Consider the following 25,234-nt stretch of genomic DNA (forward strand, 5'->3'; position numbering starts at 1 on the left):
AAACTTTAAAATACAAGATTTCAGTTCCAAAGGTATCTGTGGACTAATCAAACAGGTATTTTGGGCTGGGGAGAGTAAAATGACAGATGTGTGCTCTGAATGGAGTTGAAATGACTCAGTACTTGTTTTTTTAAACTGTTCTTTAATCACATATGATTAAATATATTACAACTACTGTAATTTATCATCTTTTGTGTACACTATACAACTAATCAAGTAGTAACCTTAAGCTCTTAGCAATCATACATTATCTTCTGAAAATGCATATTTTTCTTTATAAAGTGTCACCCTGCAGAAAGTCAAAGTATTTAAAGAGATTCTGGGAAATATGTTTTTGTTGGATCTCTGCTGTTGCAGTGTCAGCTGATTAGTGCAACAGTTGGTAATCAACAAGTTATAGAAGGGGGAAATGTACAGTAGGCCTCACTACTGCAACTTATAGTGAAACATATGATATAATTTCTGCTCCACATTATTATCTCAAAAGTATGAGAACTTAACATGAATAAACATACGTTGGTGATTTGAAAAAAAAGCAAAATGCCTCCATGGTATTACACAACAGTAGAGTTGTGCTATATGATGATATACACAAGAAACAATCAGCAGAGATTTTGTTGATTTGTAGGGTTTAATTCACATAATTAGTAAAAAGGAAACATTCTCATTTTTGACTAGAAACATATTTTTATAGAATTTCCAGAAAATTTACAATTTCTTATAAAAGTACTGTGTATAATAATATAAGATGTTATCAGTATTGCCAAGCCATAGCATGCCAACCACAAAACCCCCTAAAATATAACTTATATTAAATAAAAAGAAATAAATCATATGTTGTTTAACTTGTGTGCATAAAAATACCCCCCACACACAATAATAGACATACATAGTTATAAGTAGGAAAAAGTAACATATTATAATGTGTATGAGAGGCTAAAGAAGAAGAAAGTCTATAGACTTGATATGATGATCTCCCTGTAGAAATAAGACGGAGTGGCAGCTATAATAACAGGGTGATCATGGTGTTGAACAGCTCAGTTGATCAACTAATAATATCTGGTTTGCTTCTTTGATTAAAGGGGACATAACATGCACATTTCCAGGTCTATATTTTTATTCTGGGGCTCTACTGGAATATTTTTCATGACTTACAGTTCAAAAAACTCCTTATTTATCTAATACTGCCCCTTTATGCAGCCCCTCAGTTCAGCCTCTGTCTGAAAGAGGTCGTTTTAGCTCCTGTCTCTTTAAGGCCCCCCTTGATGAGCCTACTCTGTTCTGATTGGCCAGCTCCAGGAAGCTGCCCCTTGGCAGACTTAAATTATGAATATAAATGACAGAAAATCACAAAAAGCATGTTATGTCCCCTTCAAAGGATAATAATGATAGACATCAACTTAATGCACATTTGTTGAAGCCCTAACAATGAACCAGAAAAAGTTAACCTGCACGGACAAACATTTCCCACCAACCACTTCTCTCACAACATAATCAAAACAATGCTTCCTTTACATCTACTTGTGATTGTCACACCACTGGCTGACAACAAACGGTGTTAGTAGTTTTCTTTGAGCATAACTGACACCAACATTTCAACTAATGATGTGGCACAAAGTCTTTTGTTGTCATACATCAAACACTTTATTTATCTCTTGTTTGCTAGTTTAAGTGCATTTTAGTTAACATTCAGACACATTACAGTTAACATCTGTTTTCTCCCTTTTCTTTCTCCCTCTTTCTCTGCCTGCATGGAGCTGACTGTGTACATGTTGCTGTCTTTCATGCTGATGATCTGCTGTTATCATCACTGTCCATTCTGCAACAACACAGAGAGGCCAAAAGCTTGTCTATGGCCCCTTTCCTCATGAAAACATACAGAATCAAGTCTGCAAGAGGACTGAATCTGAGAAGAATGAAAGTCAGGTTGTCGAAGGTATAATTATCTCTGGCTTCTTCTACCAGATTCCAGATGATTTTGGGTAGAAACAGCAGCGTGTAGATGAGCAGCACCAGGACCAAAATTCCCACAATTCGTCGTTTTTCATCAGAGGAGACCGAGATGGCAGCAGACAGTGATTTGAGGGTCCCACCCAGGAAGAATATGAGCAGTGGGAAAGGAACAAGGAAACAGACAGAGGAAATGGTTTTTAAGACCTTAATTTCAACCTGGAAATAGAAAGGAAGGACATAAACAAGAGGAAGCGTCCAGACCACGACACAGACTGCAAGAGAGATCTTGATGGTTCTTCTGAAGCGGTACCACAGTGGCCATGCGATGACCAAATACCTGTAACACAAGATACACAGTCTATCATCAGATACAGAATATTCCTGACTTTGAGGAGCTTCAGATTTATATGGTAATATAATGGTCATACACATGGAAATAGCTAAAAACATACAGGATAAACAGATAGCTACCTTTCCAGGGCGACACAGACCATGAAGCCAATACTGGCCAGCACACCAAAGCAGTAAATATAATAGAAGATTTCATCGTTCTTCCAGTCAGGTCTTGCCTTTTTTACGATCATGCAACAGAACTGAATGATGTCAGAGATGAGGAGGTTGATGATGAAGATTGGAGCAACATTGTTATTTTGCACCTGCAAGAGAACAATGGTAGAAATAAAAAAAGCAGCTGGAAACATTTTTTTTTTTCAATTTTCATTTAGGACCTTTGCACAAAATGTGCAAAAATACAAGTGGATGGAAAGTATTGTCATATATGTAATTTTGCTCTGCCCAGCAATTTCAGTCAGAAACAGTCATGCATCGACCAATGTGTCATCAAATATGACACACTGGCCAATCAATGTTACAAGACTCAACAACAACAAGAACATATACATATATATAGAACATATATTTCTTGATTGTTTAAATCAAATCCCAAAATAATGAGCTCAAATAATGCTGTACAAATTGTCCTGACAAATCTTTTATGACAATTTGTTCTCTACAAGTTAATGGTGCTGTTAACTTCACCTTAAGAGAAGCTAGAATGAAACTACACATGTTAACTGCATGTGTTTAAGGTCCAATTAGCTTAAAATTATAGGTCATTACAAGACTTCCTTCCAGCCCCCAAGCAGGATGAAGATTCTTTACAGACAGACTGTATGACAGACACATGACCTAAAATTAATAAATCTTAGTCATAAAGTACTCACCTGGGAATAAAGAGAATAGATGGCCACTAGAGTCAAAGGAAGGCCGATACTAATGATTACGCATGTTATCACATATATAAAATATGGTTCAACAAAATAGGGGTAGGTTGCATCACTATTATCATCGTCGGATGTGACATTGCTGTAGTTATTGTTTTTCATCTGTGAGGTGTTGATGTAGAAATCTTCTTCTTCTTCAGAGTGAAACCTGTTGTATGAGAGATCAGTTTATGGAGGTTTTTTAATATCTACATAACATTGTTAAGTGACATCACTAAAGTCTTGATTTGCAAGTTCACACAAATACAGTGTATATTATAGCCACAAAAAAGGTGTCTTTGTTACATTTTCTCCTAATAATATTTCTTCAAGGCTGCAATTAACAATTATTTTCATCACAGATTAAGCTGCTGATTATATTCTCGATTAAATGATTAACCTTTGAGTTTATAAAATGTAGTGTTTTATACACTGTAAAAAATAAAAAATTACACTCACAATTTCTTTGAGCCTGCGGGGATGTCTTCAGCTTACTATTTGTTTCTCACCAACAATCCAAATCCTAAAGATTTTTAATGTACTGTTGCATATGACAAAGAAAAGGAGCAAATCATAATGTTTAAGAAGCTGAAACCAGAGAATATTTTGGTATTTTTCCATGATGATGTGAGGTCACTACTACAGAATTTCATACAGTTCTTTCAGTAATTTAAGGTACAGAGACATTGGTCTAGGATGTTTTGTCTTCTGCACTTGACATCCCACCAGTTGAATAACTCTGTGATCTCTGATTTTGGACAAGGAAGTTTGCATGTCTGACCAAACCATTTTATGAATCATCTGCATATTTTATATTTTGTTTACAGATTGTGCAATCTGACTATCTTTTGGAGTTAACATGAAAATTAATTGGAGGAAACAACTGCAGGCTGGTACATTCACCATGTTTAACGACACTAACATACTGGTCATCCCTGTAGCGTACTGGTTAAGACTCATACGACGAAACTGCAACATTTGTCCAAAACAACAGAGCTGGGAAACACTTATTCCTTCTGGGATGGAATCATTAATTGACTTTAACCTATCTTGGGTTGTATAACTCTATCCCTCTGTTTGACTTTTCACCAGTAACATATTGTCACAGCGCAGGAAACTCTTTCATATCTCAGCTGTCATCCAAACTGCAAATATCACTATAAATACCTCTATGTGGATCAACGTTGGCTCAGAACATACAGTAAATACAAGAAATACAGAAATATAATAAAGAACATTTGTTTCTTCATTCTTCTTTATTCAGCTCATTTAATTCAAAATAGTGCACCTTTTTTTGAATGTTATTATCATTTTAGCTATTTTCTCACCCTTTGTTTTGTCTTTGTTACGCAACTTTTAAACATCAAAATTACACTTAGGTGAAAAAAATGCAAATGAAATAAAATACAGTTGGTTTAACCACAGTATTCTGTACACCTACAGTCTAAAGCTGTCCACTTGTCACAGTTTGCATACTCATTATCATGACTGTTTGCAGTTCTAATGTCATTTTTACACTCCCTTCCTTCTTAAGTGAAAAATAATGTCACAAAATTTACCTTGAAAGTTGCAAGACCACACCTGGATGAGTTCCCTACACCAAGTTTGATGTTTTGTCCTCTGCATCCAAACAGTCTACAGTAAATATGGTGAGTGATGACATGCAGTAGGTTCCTGATACTATGGAAGAGAGGAAAAAGTAGACAGAAATGAACATGCAAAGTACATTAGTACAACACGCAGGAACGTGGTTCCATTTACAACTTTGCTTGCTTGTTTTGATACATATCACCACCTGTTACATGGGGCGGAGCAGGTGAACACAAGTGCAGACTCAGATGAGGAGACAGGGGTAAGGTAAATAAGGTATTTATTGACAGGTGAGGGTGAAGAAGGGGTTCAGGCCAGGGGAAGCTGAAACAGGATGGTAACACTATTTGCCACCTGTGTGTAAGCAGTGCTCACAAATCGCTTTTGTCAAACAGGCCCTGAAATAAAATAGGCTCAGGTTGGCTGCTGGCATAGGCAGTATAGGCAAAAGCCAGGAGCTCCAGGGTAATGTAGGGGTGCCCAACGACGCAGGAAAAATAAATAATTGACAATAACAAATAAAAAATCAGCACTAGAAGACAAAAGAGCCCTCTGTGTTTTAAATTGTGTTCATTTGCATTACCACCATCTGAGATTAATGCACTGAAATCAGGGGTATGCTTTAAACAAACAATAGTTTGTACAGTGTGTCAAAGTTTTTATAGCTGTTCTAAACAAACACACTCAACCTTTGGTGAAAGCTGGAGGGGCAAGCCGAGATTATCTTGGGGATAATGGGGCACACTTTCAAACAATCTCTCCTTGAAAGAATTTATGCTGTTTTACATACTTTCTCACTTCTGCATCACTGGCCAGTAGCATTAAGTTGGCATGACCAATTTTGGAAAGTTGCAACCCAGTGGTTTCAAATACTGTTTGACCATCTGACAAACACTTAAGTGGAAGCATACTGACTCTATAAGATCTCTAAAAAAATGAGGAGATGTTCCATTCATTCATTACTGAAATATTCCCACTTGGCGCTGCTATTTAATGGTATCTGACCTTCTCTGCTCTTCTACACCATGGTGAACTATTCCACACAGATTTCAAGTGTAGACATTGAAATCATTTGGCTCTAGCACACACTGAAAATGGTCTCCGGCTACTTATATCATCATTAAACCCCAATTTGGAGATATAAGTGTCCAAAGCAACTAGAAATCCAGATCTAATAAGGTGAAAATCAGTGGTCTTTTTGCTGATTGCAGAAGCCACATTATCATCATCATCCTTGGTCCTCCGATCCTTCAATGCTAATATTTAGAGCATTATTCAGGTGCAATTCAAGCAGGGGTGAACCAGCTTTAACTGTGTAGACGGTGACTTGGACCTATTGGCTTGGTCTAGTACGGCAGCTGGTAAACTACCACAAAAAACAACTTTTGCATACATGCTTACTTTAGTTTCTGGGAGAGGGAATTTTGCATAACGCTTCAGGAAAACTTCCTGTGGTTAGATAGATACAGATGCTCTAGTATTTACAATTAGCTGGCTGTGTGTGTGAATTTGTGTTTGACATGCCAACAGCCTTGACTACGCCGAGGACACGCTGGCTGTAGAGGATTGTAACCTATCCTGTAAAACACTGAGGGCCCTATTTTAACAAACTTAAGCACATGGTCTGAAGCGCATGGCGCAAGTGTATCTAAGTCCTGTCCAAATCCGTTGTTGATAGTTTAATGGTGGAGAAAATGGTTGCAGCACCAGACGCATGGTTCAAAACGGTTGTCCTTCTTCTCTTAATTAATCATTGGTTTGTTTTTGGTGTAACATGCAATAAATCAATCATAGTGTCATCTCCCATTCCCTTTAAAAGCCCAGTGCACTTGCACCTTGGCGGAGTGCTATTATAATGGCACATTTGCTAAGTAGTAAGAAGGAGTGCCTCTCTGCAGAGGAAACAGATCTGCTTGTGCATGAAGTGAAAGCACACAATCTATTACAAGCACACTGGCCTCTGATGCTCCTGGACCCTCCTGTGGCCACCCCCAGACCACCAATTTAAGATTCTGTTCATTATTTTGGTGCAAATTTCTTTATGTTTTTTTTTTGTTGTTGTTGTTCAACTGTGGTTCTCTTTAAAATCATTTTGTTCAGTCAGGGAGTAACAGGTAAAGTCAGTGGGATTTTAACTGCTGAAAGTATGGAAACCTGATCACTGTAATCTCAAAATAATAATATTTGTTAAATATTGTTCAAAAATTAAATCATAAATTTTAATCATGCAAAAAATCATCGTGCACAGTTGTCAGGACTTGATCAGCTCTCCAAGGTGCTGATCCTGCTGCTGGCTGCAGCTAGAAGCTGTGCAGATTTATTTCCTTCTTTAGTTTAATTGTTTTCTCCTTATTTATTTCCTCATGTGTTCCTCATGTCCTCATGTGTTGATGTAGCTGGAAAGTCGATCCGTGTCTGATCTGTTGTTGATATCTGTTTGTTGGGTCTTGACAGACAACCTGAAGAGTCTGTTTAATCACCTTCATGTATTGTCACGATTTGGTCAAATTATTTGACAATTTCATCCATCATTACTGCGATTAGTTAATTCTGATAAATAATATGACTAACCGTTATACGTATCTTTTAAAATACGTTAATGTAGACTACAAAATAATGATCTTTCACATTGTAATCTTTTGCATGTTTGTGCGCTGATATGTGTCTGTGTTTGAGTAACAAGCAGAAAGAGGAAGAGAGGAAAAAGTAGACAGACATGAATATGTAGAGCACATCAGTACAATGTGCGCCAGCTTGACTAAGCCCAGGACACACTGGCTGTAGAGGATTGTAACTTTTCTTGTAAAACACTGAGAAACACATTTAAAATGAACTGATTACAGATCACATTACTCTCTGTTTGGCCAAAACCACACAGAATATGTAACACCCTCAAGGATTTTCCATCTAGTTATAGTTTTATCTTCTCTTTAAGACTCTGAACTCTGTCATGAAAGTATTTTAGAAAAATTTGAACATTTCAAATGAAAATATTATAAACCAGCTTTCATCACTTTCAGTAATTCTTGGATGAAATTTCTAGACAGTGCCACAACCTTTATTCTCATTCGTCTCTGTTTATATTCATTTTACTTCCCTGTTTTTGTTTTTTTAAATACTGTATATTTCCTGTGTTGTCATCACATGTTTTTCATATTATTTGTTTATGACACAGACAGATACTTGTATTTCTCCCATTTCAAATTTGTGTAGAAGGGAAGAGAGGGAGAAACTTACTGGTTGGACAGCAGTAAACTGTCACTGTTTGCATGTTCATTTACATGACTGTTTGCATCTCTGTTTTCCTTGTTTTGTATCACTACATTTACAATTTTATGTGCTACATTAAACATAGAGTGACACCATTATTGCCTCAACACTGGATGTTGATAAAACAAAAAAGTACACACAAAATATACAAAATTTACCTGGCTGATAAATGCTCCACTATGTTCACCAGCTACTCTACAGCTAACTGTGTCTGTTTGCCATTTGGTGCTGAGCAGGAAGTGTACAGTGGATTTCTAGATCTTTTTCACTGTAAACAGCTGCCTGCTGTGGATGAAAATGACACTATTAGAGTACTGAGAGTGAACCAAGAGAGTGACAGCTAAACAATGAGCTGAAACATTTTGATCTACAAGAGAAGGGAAAGTAGATCAGCCCTGATATTTAATAATGGAAGCATAACTGACTGTAATTTTGTAGGAACTTAAAAGAGTAGAAGTATGTCTAGATAAAGGTTGCCAGTTGGAATGGCAGGTAGAAGAATGCAAAATGCTTTGATTTAGGTTCAGTATTACATGAAATTAGACAATGGATTTATGGTTCAGTTATTTATTTATTTATTTATTTTCTCCCTTCATACAGTCATGTGTCTGCTTTATTACTTATACAAGTCTTTCCCAACCCAAACTGAACAAACCACCATTTTCTGCAAAAGCTTGGTTTCAGCAGTGATTTTTGTCATTGCAATGCACATGAAGTGTGCAGAGTTGATGAAATTCAATCACAGTAATGCCTAAAAAGTCAGAGGAAACCTTAAAATACAGGATTTCAGTCCCAGAAGTATCTGTGGACTAATCAAACAGGTATTTTGGGCTGGGGAGAGCAAAATGACAGATGTGTGCTCTGAATGGAGTTGAAATGATTCAATACTTAGTTGCATGTCATCCCCATCTCTCTCTCTCTCTACTCATTTCCTGTCTGACTCTACTGTCTCCTCTCAATAAAAGTTAAATTGTACCAAATCACCAAAAATGAACAACAAACACCAAAAAAAAAAACCAACAAACAAACTGAGAAACACTTATTTGTTCTGGGATGAAATCATTAATTGACTTTAACCTATCTTGGGTTGTATAACTCTATCCCTCTGTTAGACTTTTCATCAGTAACATATTGTCACAGCAGAGGAAACTCTTTTATATCTCAGCTGTCATAAAAACTGCAAATATCACTATAAATACCTCTATGTGGATCAATGTTGGCTCAGAACATACAGTAAATACAAGTAATACAGATAATATATAATAATATAATATTGAACATTTGTTTTTTCATTCTTCTTAACTTAGATCATTTTATTTAATTCAAAATAGTGTAAAGTTTTGAATGTTATTATCTTTTTAGCTATTTTCTCACCCTTTTTTGTCTTTGTAATACAACTTTTTCACAAGAAAATTGTATTTTGTGTTTTGAAATAAAACACAATTGGTTTAACCACAGTATTCTGTACACCTACAGTCCAAAGCTCTCTGCTTGTCACAGTTTGCATACTCATTATCATGACTGTTAGCAGTTCTAATTTCATTTTTACAATCTCTACATACACAAGTGAAAAGTAATGTCAGAAAATGTACCTTGAAAGTTGCAAGAACACACCTGGTTGAGTTCTCCACACCAAGGTTGATGTTTCGTCCTCTGCATCCAAACAGTCTACAGTAAATATGATGAGTGATAACATGCAGTAGGTTCCTGATAATCTACACCTCCTTCTATGGAAGAGAGGAAAAAGTAGACAGGCATGATTATGTAACCAGTAGACTTACTGGTTGGACAGCAGTAAGCTGTCACCGTTTGCCGTCACCATTAGAAGTGGTTTTTTAGAGCTTTTTCTTTGAAAACAGCTGCCTGCTGCAGCTGAAAATGATGCTATGAGAGCACTAAGAGTGAACCAAGAGAGTGACAGCTAAACAATGAGCTGAAACTCACTATAAAGACCCATAAAGCCGAGGGGAGCTACAGAGTCACTGATAATTCTCTATAGGTTCATCACTATGAGCTACACCTTTGACCTTCTACTGTGTGTTCTTATTTGATATATTTTTTTTTATGAAAAACATCATTTATAGATGCTTAAAGTAATAAGTAATGAATGAGTTGTTTTTGTGCCGTTCAGAGTCTGGTTAATCAGACTTCATCAGAAATGCAGCAGGGTCACTATGATCAGTTCATAGATGTGAACTAATCATTATTTAATGATTCATTGATATCTTCCACTCTGTTCTTTATAAACTCATCATTATCTACTATATCGTCATTAGAGAAGTACTTATTAATGATTCCTCAATTACCAGGTTGTTCCTAATTCATTCCTTAGTAACTTTGCTAAATTTTGTGTACCGTATTGTAAAGTGTTGGTTGGAATTGGAAGAAACATCTGCAGGCTGACACATCTCCATTTCTAACAACACTAACACAGAACTATATAATACACAGAATATAAATGTTATGACTGAACTTAACAGTTTATGCTTCTCATTAATTAGCATTACATTTTAAGTCAATAAACAAAGAGAATAAGGCAGAAAACAACTGACAACAACAGGAATATTCTTTCTGCCAATAATGTACTCCCAAGCATATATAGTATATCAGTCCAGTTTAGGATTATGTTGTAGTTTGCTTCACTTTTAAGTGGCATTAAATGTTTTTGGGAATTAACTAATTGTAACTTTTGTCATATTCAAATTGATGAACTCCCGACATTGAGTGTGATCTTCATTTTATCTGCACCTCAACATTGATGTTTCAGCACTAACTCATGCAACCACTGTGTCATTTCATGTTTCATGTTACCATCTAGTGGCCAAACATAAAACCATCTGTATAATCTCCTACACATGGAATAACTGGCAAGCTGCCAAGCCACATTGCTGATAGTGCAGTGCTGCACTGGCTTCATCCACTCATCTCCAAACTAACAACAATAACAGGTTTGACTCCTGATTCATTAGAAATGGTTTTGTACGGTGGCCCCTAAGTACAAAGCACACACAAGAGTGAATGCACAAACATTAATAAAAAAGCATGCTCCAAATCAAGAAATGCAACAAATACCAAAATACATATAAAAAGGGAAAACACATGAAACAAGAAAAATGCTACAAAGCTAATGGCTACACCTGAAGTGCTCCAGGCTGCTAGGAGGATTTGGAGCATGTTCTTATTGTTTGTGCTTTCACTCTTGTGTATGGTTTGTCCTTAGGGGCCACCGCAGTTCTTGGACTAAAGAACCAGAAAGAGAGTTCAAACAATTTTCTAGTTTGTGTTATTTTTTTCCCACCCTCATTCTGCAAATGTCTCACCCTCAACTTTTTGTGTTGTGGGTGAGATGATGTTCATCAAACAACAACTAAAAAGCCACAAGCAGAACAGACTAATGTAAGCTACATGACATATTTCCATCCAGCCTGAATGATACCTTCATATAACTGATTAGATGTATAGGTTAAAAGGCTATGGAGTGAGTCATCCTAAGTGATGTACAAATGAGGTACATGGAAAAGAGCAGACAATCAGGACTGTTTGTTGCTCTAAATGAGTTTTTATCCTTCAGGTTAGCCAAAACCTTTTCAGTTTTGTCATTGCAATGTACATAAAGTGTGCAGAGTTGGTGAAATTCAATCACAGTAATGCCTAAAAAGTCAGAGAGAAAACTTTAAAATACAAGAAGGTATCTGTGGACTAATCAAACAGGTATTTTGGGCTGGGGAGAGTAAAATGACAGATGTGTGCTCTGAATGGAGTTGAAATGATTCAATACTTGTTTTTTAAACTGTTCTTTGCATATGATTGAATAAATCACACAACTATACACTACTACATTTTGTACACTATACTAATCAAGTAGTAACCTTAAGCTCTTAGCAATCATACGTTATCTTCTGAAAATGCATATTTTTCTTTATAAAGTGTCACCCTGCAGAAAGCCAAAGTATTTAAGGAGATTGTGGGAAATATGTTTTCGTTGGATATCTGCTGTTGCAGTGTCAGCTGATTAGTGCAACAGTTGGTAATCAACAAGTTTAAGAAGGGGGAAATGTACAGTAGGCCTCACTACTGTAACTTACGGTGAAAAATATGATATAATTTCTGCCCCAAATTATTATCTAAAAGTGAGATATGAGAGCTTAACATGAATAAACATAAGTTGGTTATTTAAAAAAAAAAGCAAAAGCAAAATGCCTCCATGGTATTACACAACAGTAGAGTTGTGCTATATGATGATATATAGAAGAAACATCCAGCAGAGATTTTGTTTATTTATCAGATTTAATTTGCATAGTTAGTCAAAAGCAAACATTCTCATTTTTGTCTAGAAACATGTTTTTATAGAATTTCCAGGAAATTTTCAATTTCTTATAAAAGTATTGTGATATAAAATTTTATCTTTATTGCCAAGCCATAGCATGCAGCACCGCAAAATCTCCCAAAATATAACTTATATATCACAAAAAAAGTAAATCACACGTGGTTTGATTTTTTTTTGCACAACAATACCCACCCCCCAATAATAATAATTATATAAGATGTTATCAGTATTGCCAAGCCATAGCATGCCAACCACAAAACCCCCTAAAATTTAACTTACATTGAATAAAAAGAAGTAAATCATATGTTATTTAACTTTGATACATAAAAATACCCCCCACACACAATAATAGACATACATAGTTATAAGAAGGAAAAAAGGAACAAATTATAATGTGTGTGAGAAGCCAAAGAAAAAAAGTCTTTAGAATCGATATGATGCTCTCCCTGTAGAAATAAGACAGAGTGGCAGCTATAAAAACAGGGTGATCATGGTATTGAATAGCTCAGTTGATCAACAAATAATGTCTGTTTTTTTGATTAAAGGGGACATAAAATGCACATTTCAAGGTCTATATTTTACTGGAATATTTTTGCAGACTTACAGATCAAAAAATGTATTTATCTTATACTGGCCGTGTATGCAGCCCCTCAGTTCAGCCTCTGACTGAAACAGGCCGTTTTAGCTCCTGTCTCTTTAAGACCCCCCTCCTGATGAGCCCACTCTGTTCTGATTGGTCAGCTCCAGGAAGCTGCTCCTTGGCAGACTTAAATTACGAATACAAATGACAGAAAATCACAAAAAGCATGCTATGTCCCCTTCAAAGGATAATAATGATAGACATCAACTTAATGCACATTTGTTGAAGCCCTAACAATGAACCAGAAAAAGTTAACCTGCATGGACAAACATTTCCCACTAACTACTTCTCTCACAAAATAATCAAAGCAATGTTTCCTTTTCATCTACTTGTGATGGTCACACCACTGGCTGACAACAAACAGTGTTAGTAGTTTTCTTTTAGCATAGCTAACACAAAGATTTCAATTGATGATGTGGCACAAAGTCTTTTGTTGTCATACAGCAACACTTTATTTATTTCTTGTTTGCTAGTTTAAGTGCATTTTAGTTAACATTCTGTCATTAAACCTCGTATTTGCTTTCAATTATGTTCTGTGTTTCTTCTCTCTGGCCAAAAGATGCAGCAACAGTTAAGGTGGCCTCTTGTACTGTGACAGACAGGAAGTAGAAGAGACCAACTGGGTGTGCCAGAGGGGAATCTGCCTTTCAGGATCCAGTTAAATCAAACTACTGTGGGACTTTATGACTATGTCTACACTAAGGCGGCTAAATTTATTTCCTCTTCTTCCTCTTCCAATAAAATGCCGCAACTTCCACCATCTGTTTTGTCAGTGATATGTCCTTTTTTATTTCCTTTAGTGATATGCTCCTTTTTCCCCATACAAACTACAACACCAAGCTGATGTTTTCACATTTACACTCTGGAGCCCATATTTGGAAAAGCTGTTTTAGTGTGGACACAGAGAAAAACATATATTTAAGAATGTAGCCGGCTGGACATGGTCTACGTTTTGGTGTTTTTGTTTGAGGTTAATTTGTAGTACAGACTTAAATGTTTATTCCTGCCCATCTGTGTGTCTGTGTAGTCTAGCCTTTGTCTATAAACCCCATGATTATCTTGTTGCTTTGCGCTTTAATGATACAAAGCATGACATCTCTTCCTCATGATTTTATGGTATGGAGAAGGTAAAGGTGCCACCTAGAGGTGATGACCATGACCTGTTACTGAATAGACGTGAAGCTTTTTGGATCTTCACATTACAGACATTGTCCCCCAAAGATCTTAATGATGAGTTGCTACTAAATGTGATGCTGTGTATATTAGTTTGACTGGGATCAGCCAGGACAGATTATTATTTGATTGTTACTACACTGTAAAAAAAAAAAAAAAAAAAAAAAAAAAAAAGAAGGTAAAAATGGTAAAAAGTCTGGAAGCAAAAGTTGCCAAACACTTACCGTCAAATAACAGTAAAAAACCTTTAGTTATTCTACAGAGATTTATTTTAAAAATAAGGATATTTACTTTGGACATTGTCTACATTTTTACAGTCCAACCATTATAAAATAAAAAGAAAATGTCATTATAAAACATTGCTAGAATGTTACACAAATGTATAAATCTGCACAAAAAATGAAAAAGATTGCAGAACTACCTTAAAATTAGACTCTTGTTTTCATTCAGTAATCTTTGGTAAATTCATAGGTTTATCCAATCCATCCACAAGAGCTCCCCATCAAAGTATAGATTTCTGGATGTAAAACAGAAAAAATATGTAAAATTACATTAAAATTACCCTCCTTTAACACCCATTAATGATATCTTGAGAGCTTTAAGCTTTTATTTTATGCGATTATCCAATCTATTTACAGTAGATCCCTGGTAAATGTTGGTTTTACATACATTTCCCCATTAATGTATGAGGTTAACTTTATATACAAGCAGCTCTCCGATATATTTTCCCATAAATGTATGGAGTATACATTATATAAACATTTTTGACAGTAATTAAAATCAACTCTCCAATATATTTACAGGCTTTTCCCATTAATGTATAGTGTTTACTTTATATAAACATTGTGACAGTAATTGCAAGCAACTCCCCAATATATCTACAGACATTTCACATTAATATATGGAGTTCTGAATGTACAAAAACTAGAAAGTCTATGTAAAAGTACCTTTATATCAACTTTGACACTGAATAAATATATACATTTTTCTACTGACGTTTTACAATATTGTGCAATCCATTCAATACAGATCCCCATTTGAGATGTATGAGAATATATCATAAAATTACCTATTACTGCTTGCTTTACAAAGTAATTCTGTAGACATCGCCCAAGCCTAGTATACAGGTACATTTTATGTTTCAAATATGAAAGTTTACTATAGAATAAAGCTTATTTTGGTATTACAAATTACTACAAAATTAGTTTCACATTCATTGTATATGAAGCAGCTCCAGACTTATTCAGGATGGCATCACAAATTTGAATCTTACGTCTCTGGTTTGTGGCTTTGGGAGAAAGTAGTTCATGTTCACAAATATCAGAAGTGGGAGTAAGTTACACATGTGCAAGTTACAAGCAAGTCTCAAGTCTTAACCTTAAAGGCTCAAGCAAGTCTTAAATCACTGTGACTCTCACTGTGACTTAGACTCAAGTAAACCAAGTCAAGTCAATGCTAAACATCAAGCAAGAAAAGTCAGTTAAGTCACAAGTCAGTCACCATGAAAGAAGCACTTAAAACACGAGAGAAAAGGTTACAATGGCAAGCCATGTCATGAGAGAACTGCACGTTAGTTAGTCGCTACAACTAGGGATGGCTATGGTTAGGATTCATTAATACAACTATTTATGGTTGTTGTTGTTGTTGTTTTTTTTTGGGGGGGGGGGGGGGGGGGTGTCAACATAAAATTAAAGAACATTATGCAGGTTGATTAACTTTATGAATTAACTTCACATTAATTAACTATTTGAACAAAAATAAATAATCTGATCTAACATGTTTTCCAGGATCTAGGGTTCATAATTTTGTATTTTATGCAGTATTAATGTTTATGGATATGTTGTATGACTTCTGCCATTCTGCCACCAGGTTGTGCTTTTGAGTATGGTGAGAGTTTTGAAGCAGAAGTAGTAGAAGAAGAGGAACTTCCTCCAGTTGCAGTAGTTAGCACAAAGCTAGTGGGTTTTAACAGCAGCAAAAATATGCTGCTGGACTGTAAGCCACACATACTGCTTTGTTGTGGTTTTTAAGTGCACAGATAAAAAAAAAAATGCAAGTTATACTACAGCCTGAGTCTCTGTCTGCAACACATGACTACTTTGGTATATTTACTCACCAAATGGAAAATCTCCCTGCATTTGGTGCTTGCACAACGAAACATAGTATTCTATCTGATGATTAATATTTTCTGCTGTGGATTGTGTAGACTAATAAATCCATTAATTTAGAACACTGAAATTGTTCAAACATCAAGCATCATCAAGGAAAAATACCATCTTGTTTGCCTGATCTTGAAGGATTGCATTTGTCACACAATTGATTAAAGAGAAAGAGACCATTCTGCTGTGATTAAGTTACATTGACTTTGAGCTAGTGAGGGACTGCGAACAGAACAGTGAAGCTCTGTCATGAAAAGCTGTCAATTCATAAGCTGTCTTGTCTGAATCAGAAATGGTCTGGTAATATTAAGCTTGAGAGAAAATCAGCGCTGGTATGGGAAAATGCTTTCAACAAGCTTTGAGCTCAATCCTGTCTTGCATCGTTTTCTAGGTCCTGTTAGACACTGTCTTTAAAGCCTGGGTTGCACACACTTCACTAGAAGCCACCCTTTCATGTCTCAAAACGTTAACTGTTAATGCTCAATATCTACAATAATGCAAATAGGCCATTCAGCTAAATAAAAACTGCAGCAAGCTGTCCTTTAAATGTGATCAACAAATTCTTAAAACCATTTGTAAAACTGACTGGTATCCTGTGTTGGGATGCTTAATTTGGAGTGATGTAGTAGTCTCTAAATTTGGAACCAGTTAAAACTCTGGTGCAGTATTTTGAACAAGCTTTAGGCAAGAGAGTGATTTTCAGTTTTTGACTTGCAATATAATGTTTGTTTTTTATTTTAAACTGTATATTCTGCATAATTCAAACAACAAATATACGCATTTTATATAAAATAACGTGATTAAATCCCTATCATGTAATGCACATGTCAATATGTATGGTAACAAAAAACACTGTCTTGGCAGCATCTCACAAAAAAAACAAATGAAGTCGTCAGCCCTGACAAATAAGTGTATATCACTTTTTTAATGATGCACAGCAGCAAAAAAGGGTTTCAGCCCTAGGCTTTCCTCAGCATTAGGATGGAACATAGGATACAACAAACATACATTTTTATCACCATTTGATTTGATATGTAGCCCCAACACCAATATGTTGTGCATCAATACCTAAATACAATAGCTCTCTTTAGCCTCAAGCACCCTATAAGTGGCAGGTTCTGAAGAATGACGGCAGTGTACACACAATATATAAGAAATATCCCTCTGACAAAGAGTGTGAGACGGATATGTTGGATAGTTGCTTGTAATTACTGTCAGCTGCTATTTATATACAGTAAATCTCATACATTTATTGGAAAAGTCTGTAGACAGTTGCTTGTAATTACTTTCAAATAATGTTTATATGAAGTAATGATTATTGAAATTATGTTTTCATATGCCATTTTCACATGATCCTATTTTTTGTACAGTATAAAACCAGTATTTACCAGGAATTGACTGTAAATAGATGAGATCACATACAATAAAAGTCTAATGCTCTCAAGATACCTTTAATGGGTGTTCAAGGAGGATACTTTGAATATAATTTTACGTAATTTTTTTGTGTTTTACATCTGGAAATCTGTGCTTTGATTGGTTGGCCTTCAGGATAAACTGGATATTTCTATGAATTTACAAAAGAATACTGTGTAAAACAAGCCTTTATTTAAATTAGGTAATTTAAAAGTATTTCTTCAATGTTTTTCTTTTTTTTCATTTTATAGCGTAAGGCTCGAAGGGGCCACGGACAGGGACCCGACTTCTTCTTTTGTTCTTGTTGTTCTCCTTCTCCCTCTCGCTGTTGCTGTTTCAGCCATCTGTAGACTTACATGCAAGTGATTTGACTCTCAAGGGTATTTAGTAGCTGTTGTTAATTGAAACTCACCGTAGTCCTCACTGTTAGTAGTCAGTTACACAATAGTGTGTTGAGTAGTATGTCATCCATTTTGCAGTTTACAATAAAAATCTGTAAATATGCCACTTGTGAAAATTCTGCTAAAAGCAATGTAAATTAACAGTAACTTGTGTATTACTGTTAATTTGAACTTTTCACAAGTGGCATACTTACAGATTTGTACCATAAAGAGCAAAATGTACAACTCAACACGCAATTGTGTAACTGACTACTAACAGTGAGGACTACAGTGAGTTTCAATTAACAACAACTACTGAATACTCTCTAAAGTCAAATCACTTGCATGTAAATCTACAGTCCATTGGCAGAAACAAATGTTTGTGTGGTACCGGTGTTAGTGAGGAGCTTGGCTCTTGGGTAGGTTTTGGTCACTTCGTAATTAGTTGATCTAGTTTTATATCAAGTGTTTAAGTACTTTTTGGATTCCGGTTTCGGTCTTGTAACTGATAGTATTTATTTTTTCTGTTTATTTTTTAGGACACATCTTCAGCAGTGGACCTAAGGATCATTGGATGTTTCGGCCATTATCACTAGACATCTTCACCCGAGGGAGGCCCTGCTGAGGTTGGCCAAGCCCCAGAGTGTGTCCCTTAGTCAATTGATTGGAGTTGTAACTGTAGTTCTTCCGGTAAGTAGGTTCAGGTAAGTATAAGGAGTTGCTAAGATCAGTCGGTATTTAAGTTAGGTATTATGAAGATAGGTATTAGTTGTTGAGGTGCTCATTGTTCCTACAGTAAGTATTTAAGGTAAGTAGGTATCTTTTAGGTGGTATTTCTATCGCGGTAAGTATTGAGGTAAGCATTAGGATAATGGTAAATAGGGTAGCTATTGTGGTCAGTATTGGAGGTAAGTGTTTGCACAGCAGTAAGTCTTAGAATAGGGTAAGTAAGGTAGGTATTACTGTAGGCCAAGGTAGGTCCCAGACTAACTTAAATTATTAAGGTAAATATTAGGGTTAAGTATTAAGGTAGGAGGGAGGTAAATGTTAAGTTGGGGTTGGTTAGATAGCTAATCAAGCAATTCTGAGGCTAATTGTATAGGGAAATTTTGAGCTGAGGCCTTAGAGTGAGAGTAGGTAGGTCTAAAGGTAAGTTAAAGGTTTCTTAGGTATTTTGGAAGTCTAAGAGATTGGATCCTTCCAGGCTGTGGTTGACTCGTCCTCCAGAGTTTCTTCAGCTTCTATGGCCAGTAGGGTTGTCCTAGGTCCCGCTGCATCCGCGGCCTAGCTGCCTAAGCTGGACTAGGGGATGGAGAATTTGGGGGTTGTGAGAAAATTTGAAGGAGACCGATTGTTTGGGGGCCAAGGTCAGATTCGTCGTGTGTGGTGCGTTGTGGGCTGTTGCATGAGTGAGGCTAACCCTCATAGAAGACTGGGCCACGTTCAAGGTCCTGCCGCCCTGGACCACCACACCCTGCGTGCTGCCCTATAGTCGGGACACAGGGGGGCCACATACTTACCACCTGACCGCCGCAGGCTATTTGTTAACACCGCTAGGTTGCCCTAGCCTGGCCAGTCAGGTCTGAAGATCCTAGGTCTCGTGATTTTTAAAACCTGGTTGTGGAGCCCATGTCGCCTGTGTTCCATGTTCCATACACCGCATGACCCTGGGAATTGCTGTTTTTAAGCTAAAACTGAGCAAAAGTAGTGGTTTTTAAGGCAAGTTCCTGTGCCCCGTACACCGCACGACCCCAGGAAATGCATGCTATCTGAGAGAGCCTAATTTGTAGATTAAGATTTTGTAGAAAACTAGTTGTTAAAAAGGCAAGATTCTGTGTTCCATACACCGCACAACCCCAGAATTTGCCACTCTAGACCTATGTAAAGAACTATAAAATGAACAAGATACTGTTTTTAAGTGCAATTTCCTGTGCCCCGTACGGCCCCAGGATATGCCATTATACTTACGGTTATACTGCAGGAACGGAAATCAGTGTCATGCTGAAAATAATAAATAGACCATAAAACTGTTATTTTCTACTTTTACAGCAAAATACTGTTACAAGCAGTGTAACAAGTGGCATACTTACAGATTTTTACCGTAAACAGCAAAATGTACAACATACTACTCAATACACTATTGTGTAACTGACTACTAACAGTGAGGACTACAGTGAGTTTCAACTAACAACAACAACATCTGAATACTCAACAACTTGACAAATCACTTGCATGTAAGTGCACAGTCTATTGGCAGAAACAAACACATTACTGTTCTTGGTTTCATTACATAATGTTTGTGTGGTACCTGTGTTAGTGAGGAGCTTGGTGGCCTCCGGTACCTTCTCTGTGTAGACTCCAGGTTCATAATCATCCATTTCAGAAGTGACTGGGTGGAAAAGTCCGGCAGCACGGCCTCAAATAGCCCCAGCAGTGCGATCCAAACTGTCAACATCTTTCTCCTGCAGAGCGATGACACTTATTCACGTCCTCTAGCATGTGGTTCTCTGGGACATAAAACAATGATACAGTTAGTTGTATATATGTTTTTAGTCAACCACCTCATTGCAAACATGCCACTTGCCTGCCTGGATACAAAGGTTAGAAGGTAGTGCAGGAATATATTCATTTTTTAAGAGATATTACAGCACTGTAATGTACAGCTGCCTGTTCCCTTTTAATCAGCATCTACTGATCACTGTCTGTCTCTCACCCCTCCTCTCCCTTTCCCTCCCTCATTTTTTGACCCACTAGTAATCTGTTTATTTTCTTATATGAATAGATAATGGGCAAAAAGCAAATCTCTTCATTTACATGTAATATAATTTAAAAGTTAAATTAAATCCTAAAGGATTTTGGATCAAAAAGACAATTGACAAGATAGGAAACAAGAAAAATGAAACGTTTCTGCAACCCTCTCTGGCTTTGTACAATCTGTGAGGAAGCTTTGCCAGAGTTTCAAGGAAGGTGATAAGGGACAGACTCAGAGGCTACCAAATGAAAACAAGCCAAATCAAACTGACCTTCACACAGCTATGCTGACATCCTCTTTGATTTCTGCTCTCTCCCAAACTAACATCTTTCCCTTTAAATAGGCCCTGAAATCTGTCTAGGCAGAACCATATCAGGGGTGTCCTTTCCCTTAGACCAACAACTGGTGAATGACAATGTCACTTGTATCAGTTACATTGTTTACACACACATCAACAACAGCATTGTTCGTTATTGTACACCAAAATAAGTACAAATAACATAAATACAAAACCAAATATTTAACTAAATAAAATAAATTCCCAGACACTTGGTCTAACCCATGACATCACTGGTGACATGACATCATGCAAGATCTTAAAATCAGGAAGTGGTTCAGTGCCTCCATTTTGTCTCCTGGCCACATGGTGGGTAAGTATGATAGGTTAGAACCTAAGCTAATCTATAACTCAAGAAACAAGAAATAATAAACTTAAATACATTTCTGTCTTGATTGAACCTTAAATGATAGCAATGTGACTGGCTAAACAAACAAATGACAAGTATGACAGGAAATACAAAGTTTAATGGAGACAAAATGGAGGTCTCACCCACTTTTTCACAGCCTCTAGAGACTATTCAGATAAAACAATCTTAGGACTACTTTCCTCCTCTGATCTTAAGATTTGATATATTTGATACTGACATAGTCAAAACTCTTTTTTTAACCAGGAAAAATTAAGCTAAATAATTTGGGTTTGGATATAAATAGCTTGACTCAACCAGTGAATACTGAACTGTGTTACTATTGAACATACTGTATGTTTGTATGCTAAGTCCTTCATATATTTTAAGTTAACATCCGGTGTCATTTATCTTTCCTCGTAGGCTCAAGTGAAACATGCGTGCTGAGGTTCCTTGAGCTTCAAAGAAATCTCGGTATGATGTATGCTGAAATACTGTTGGTATTGCTTGAATTATTCCAGCGATTATTTCTTGACTCATCAATTAATTGTGTTGTCTATAAACTGTCAAAATAAGAAAATACACCAATTTTAGTGTCATTTGCAGAAGCCCAAGGGAAATTCTTCAAATGTCTTGTTTCGTCTGACCAACAGTCCCAAATCCCAAGATATTCAATTCACACTGTTGTAACATAAAGAAAAGCAGCAAATCCGCATATATGAGAAGCAGGAACCAACACATTTTTGGCATTTTTTCATGTGAAACAATTATATAAAATTAAGATATTATTGCTGATTAATTTTCTATTGATCAACTTTATCAATTTAACATTGTAGCTCCACTTCAAACCCTGCCCATATTACATTTGAAGTTTTTACTTGACTGTTATTTTGTAAACTAATCAAAAGTTCATATTCATGCGTTTTGTGCACATCTAGGACTAAATCACTCACTCACTAGAAAGCGGCTATTGTATTGGTAAGTCAGATAAATATTTACATTTTGTATTTAAAAAGTCACTTAAGCATTTCATTGTGAAGTCCTTGTTAACTGTGTATCTGAATAATTAGCAATTAGGACTGTAACAATAAATCTGTTCCCACAGGATCAAATTGACTGAGTGAGATTGCCCCTTGCACAGCAATCAGAGGTATGTTTTAAATTTGATTTTCTCAGCATCAGGAGTAGTATATCTGTATTGAATTATTCAAGAATATGTAGACTCAGTGCTTTTTATGTACTGAGCTATTACCAGACTGAATATCTGTCTGAACCCTGCTCAGACCAAAAATGGTCTGTATTAGTGTTGGCATGTTGCTTCAGGTAGCAGTGAGATGATGAAATATGATACAAGAAGTCCAGTTCGAGGGATAGATCCATGCGTTTTTAGACTATTCAGATGCCAAAGCAAGTCAGTATTTTACAACCCTGGCAAGTTTGTAAAGTCTGGAAACATGACCACAAACATTTTTATATATATAATTCTCAAACACTGGCTTGGGCAACGATGGTTGTTAAAAAAAAAAAATAGAACCATTTTAATTATATTATTTTTTGGAAATTACATTAGTCAAACTGTTTCACTGTTTTGTGCTTGATGTTTGTGTGATGTATAATTATTTGTGTAATGATTATTACTTTTTCATTTTCAGTCTAGAACAAAATGTTCATGAAAATGAGATGCACTCTGGCCCTTCGTAGTCTTCCGGTGTATCAGCGCGAGGGGTCTCTGAGTTCTTCAAGACCAGCAGTGTAACTTCTCAGTACACTCACAGAAATGTCAATATCTATCAGTACAGTGTTGACATAACATATTGTATGGGAGACGAACTTGAACGCCTCCTGTAGCATTCTCAAAATTTAAATAGATTCAAGGATAGGTTTGGACTTTTTCAAGTCTATCTCAATACAATATTCAAATGTATATCGACAAAGTTATTAGTGGGCGGAAATTATTCGTCCTATCTCCATAATAGCCGTAAAGCAGTCCCTTCCTATCAGGTAGGATGAGTCTCTAACCAGTCTGCAGAATTACATTGAGTGTGTTTTTCCAATTATCAAGTGGCTCCACATGATCACAGCTGATGGAGGCCACTGTACAGTGAGAGCTTGATTCTAACTGATGCTACCTGGATGAGATGTCCCAAACTGATTTATTGCACAATAGTTGATGCTTCATATGATGTTCACTGTCTGTGTAGATTAGTCACTGCATAAATGCCTATCTATAGATGCCTGTTTTTTGTCTAGCTGTGAATATATCCACATTTCTATTTATTTTTTTGAGACATTGAGTGTACAAACCTATTGATGAGGAGGTTCACTCAGTGTGACACCTGCTGGTCATTTTTTGTAACTACTTTTGGCATGCTTGCTGTTGGTTCTATGCCATTGATCTCTGTAATTATTGAGAGCTCATAGTACCCTATTACCCCACTAGGAAACTGCGCTCCCAGAATGCAGGCTTACTGGTGGTTCCTACAGTCTCCAAAAGTAGAATGGGAGGCAGAGCCTTCAACTATCAGGCTCCTCTCTTGTGGAACCATCTTCCAGATTCGGTTCGGGGGCGCAGACACCCTCTCTACCCTCTCTAAAAGTAGGCTTAAAACTTTCCTTTTTGATAAAGCTTATAGTTAGGGCCGAACAAGCTCGCCTTGGACCAGCCCTTAGTTATGCTGCTATAGGCCTAGACTGCCAGGAGACTTCCATTGATGCACTGAGCTCCTCTCTCCTCCTCTCCATCTGTATGTATTCATTTACCATTAATGCATGTTACTAACTTGACTTCTTCCCCGGAGTTCTTTGTGCTTTCTCATCTACAGGAAACCCCATGGACTGCACTGACATGGGGATGTCCTTCTCCTGCTGTTCCTTCTGTTGCTAGTCATGTATCTATTGTTATTTTTGTTGCTGTTGTTGTTCTGCTTCTCTGACCCACTGTGTACAGCATTGTAAATAACTTTGTTAATATATTTCACAGCCCAGTTTCTGTAGGGGTGGATGTCATTTTTTTATATCTTTCCTCCTGTTTCTGTTATGTTAGGAGTTATGTCAGTGATTTGTATTTTTGTTTCTTTATGTTTAAATAGGTAATTTTAGGTTGATTAGCTTTAGTTCCCTTTTGTTTGTTGTTTTGCTGTTAACTCACCCTGAAACCACAACTATGAAATAAACATTTAAAGGCTGCAAAATCCCTTGTTGCTGCTTTTTTTGGGGGGGGGCAGCTGGGGAGAGGGAGTGTCATTTTCATGTTGCACCAGGGTTTGTCTTAGGCGGGGTCATAACAATATATTTTTTAATTTTTCTGCTTCTCCCAGTTTAAAGGCCCCTAATGATAGACCCACATAGATGTTTTTGCCTATTTTGCTTAATTAGACCTCTACTTAGCAGTGTGTGGGCCTGTATAGACTGTCTTTGATTGACATTTCCCCTAAAGAAGTGAAACACATTTCCAATCCACTGGAGATAGAAATATGAACATATATTCAGATTATACAATATATATCTAAAAAACACAGCAGTAGAGTGGACAAAAGAGTCATTAAGTTTCATTCAGCGTATTGTGCTCATTCATCATTCACCACAGTTGGATCACTCATTCAGTATACAGCAGGTTTAAATGTTTAGTGTGT

The 25,234-nt window shown here is 36.5% G+C and overlaps 1 protein-coding gene and 1 long non-coding RNA gene across 5 annotated transcripts in view; one reads left to right on the top strand and one right to left on the bottom strand.

Annotated features, from left to right (window-relative positions):
• The window catches only part of LOC121911227 (G-protein coupled receptor 4-like), a 723,099-nt gene that overhangs the window by 12,594 nt on the left and 685,271 nt on the right, over nucleotides 1–25,234 (bottom strand). Inside the window, exons 1-4 of one of the 4 annotated variants that reach the window (XM_042432528.1) lie at nucleotides 3,675–3,734; nucleotides 3,177–3,384; nucleotides 2,425–2,609; nucleotides 1,300–2,290 (exon numbers count right to left, since the gene is read on the bottom strand). In XM_042432528.1, coding sequence (XP_042288462.1) covers nucleotides 1,783–2,290; nucleotides 2,425–2,609; nucleotides 3,177–3,338 — 855 coding nt within the window. In that variant the 5' untranslated portion in view covers nucleotides 3,339–3,384; nucleotides 3,675–3,734 and the 3' untranslated portion in view covers nucleotides 1,300–1,782. Of the gene's footprint in view, nucleotides 1–1,299; nucleotides 2,291–2,424; nucleotides 2,610–3,176; nucleotides 3,637–3,674; nucleotides 3,735–25,234 lie in introns of those variants that run through there. The other 3 variants (XM_042432530.1, XM_042432527.1, XM_042432529.1) reach the window with 3 other exon arrangements.
• On the top strand, nucleotides 21,713–24,086 carry LOC121911247. The gene is made up of 4 exons (XR_006099794.1): nucleotides 21,713–22,076; nucleotides 22,541–22,580; nucleotides 22,708–22,752; nucleotides 23,255–24,086. It is a non-coding gene; the product is annotated as an uncharacterized LOC121911247 (long non-coding RNA).

This window comes from Thunnus maccoyii, chromosome 14, assembly GCF_910596095.1.
Source record: "Thunnus maccoyii chromosome 14, fThuMac1.1, whole genome shotgun sequence".
Classification (NCBI taxonomy): Eukaryota; Metazoa; Chordata; class Actinopteri; order Scombriformes; family Scombridae; genus Thunnus; species Thunnus maccoyii.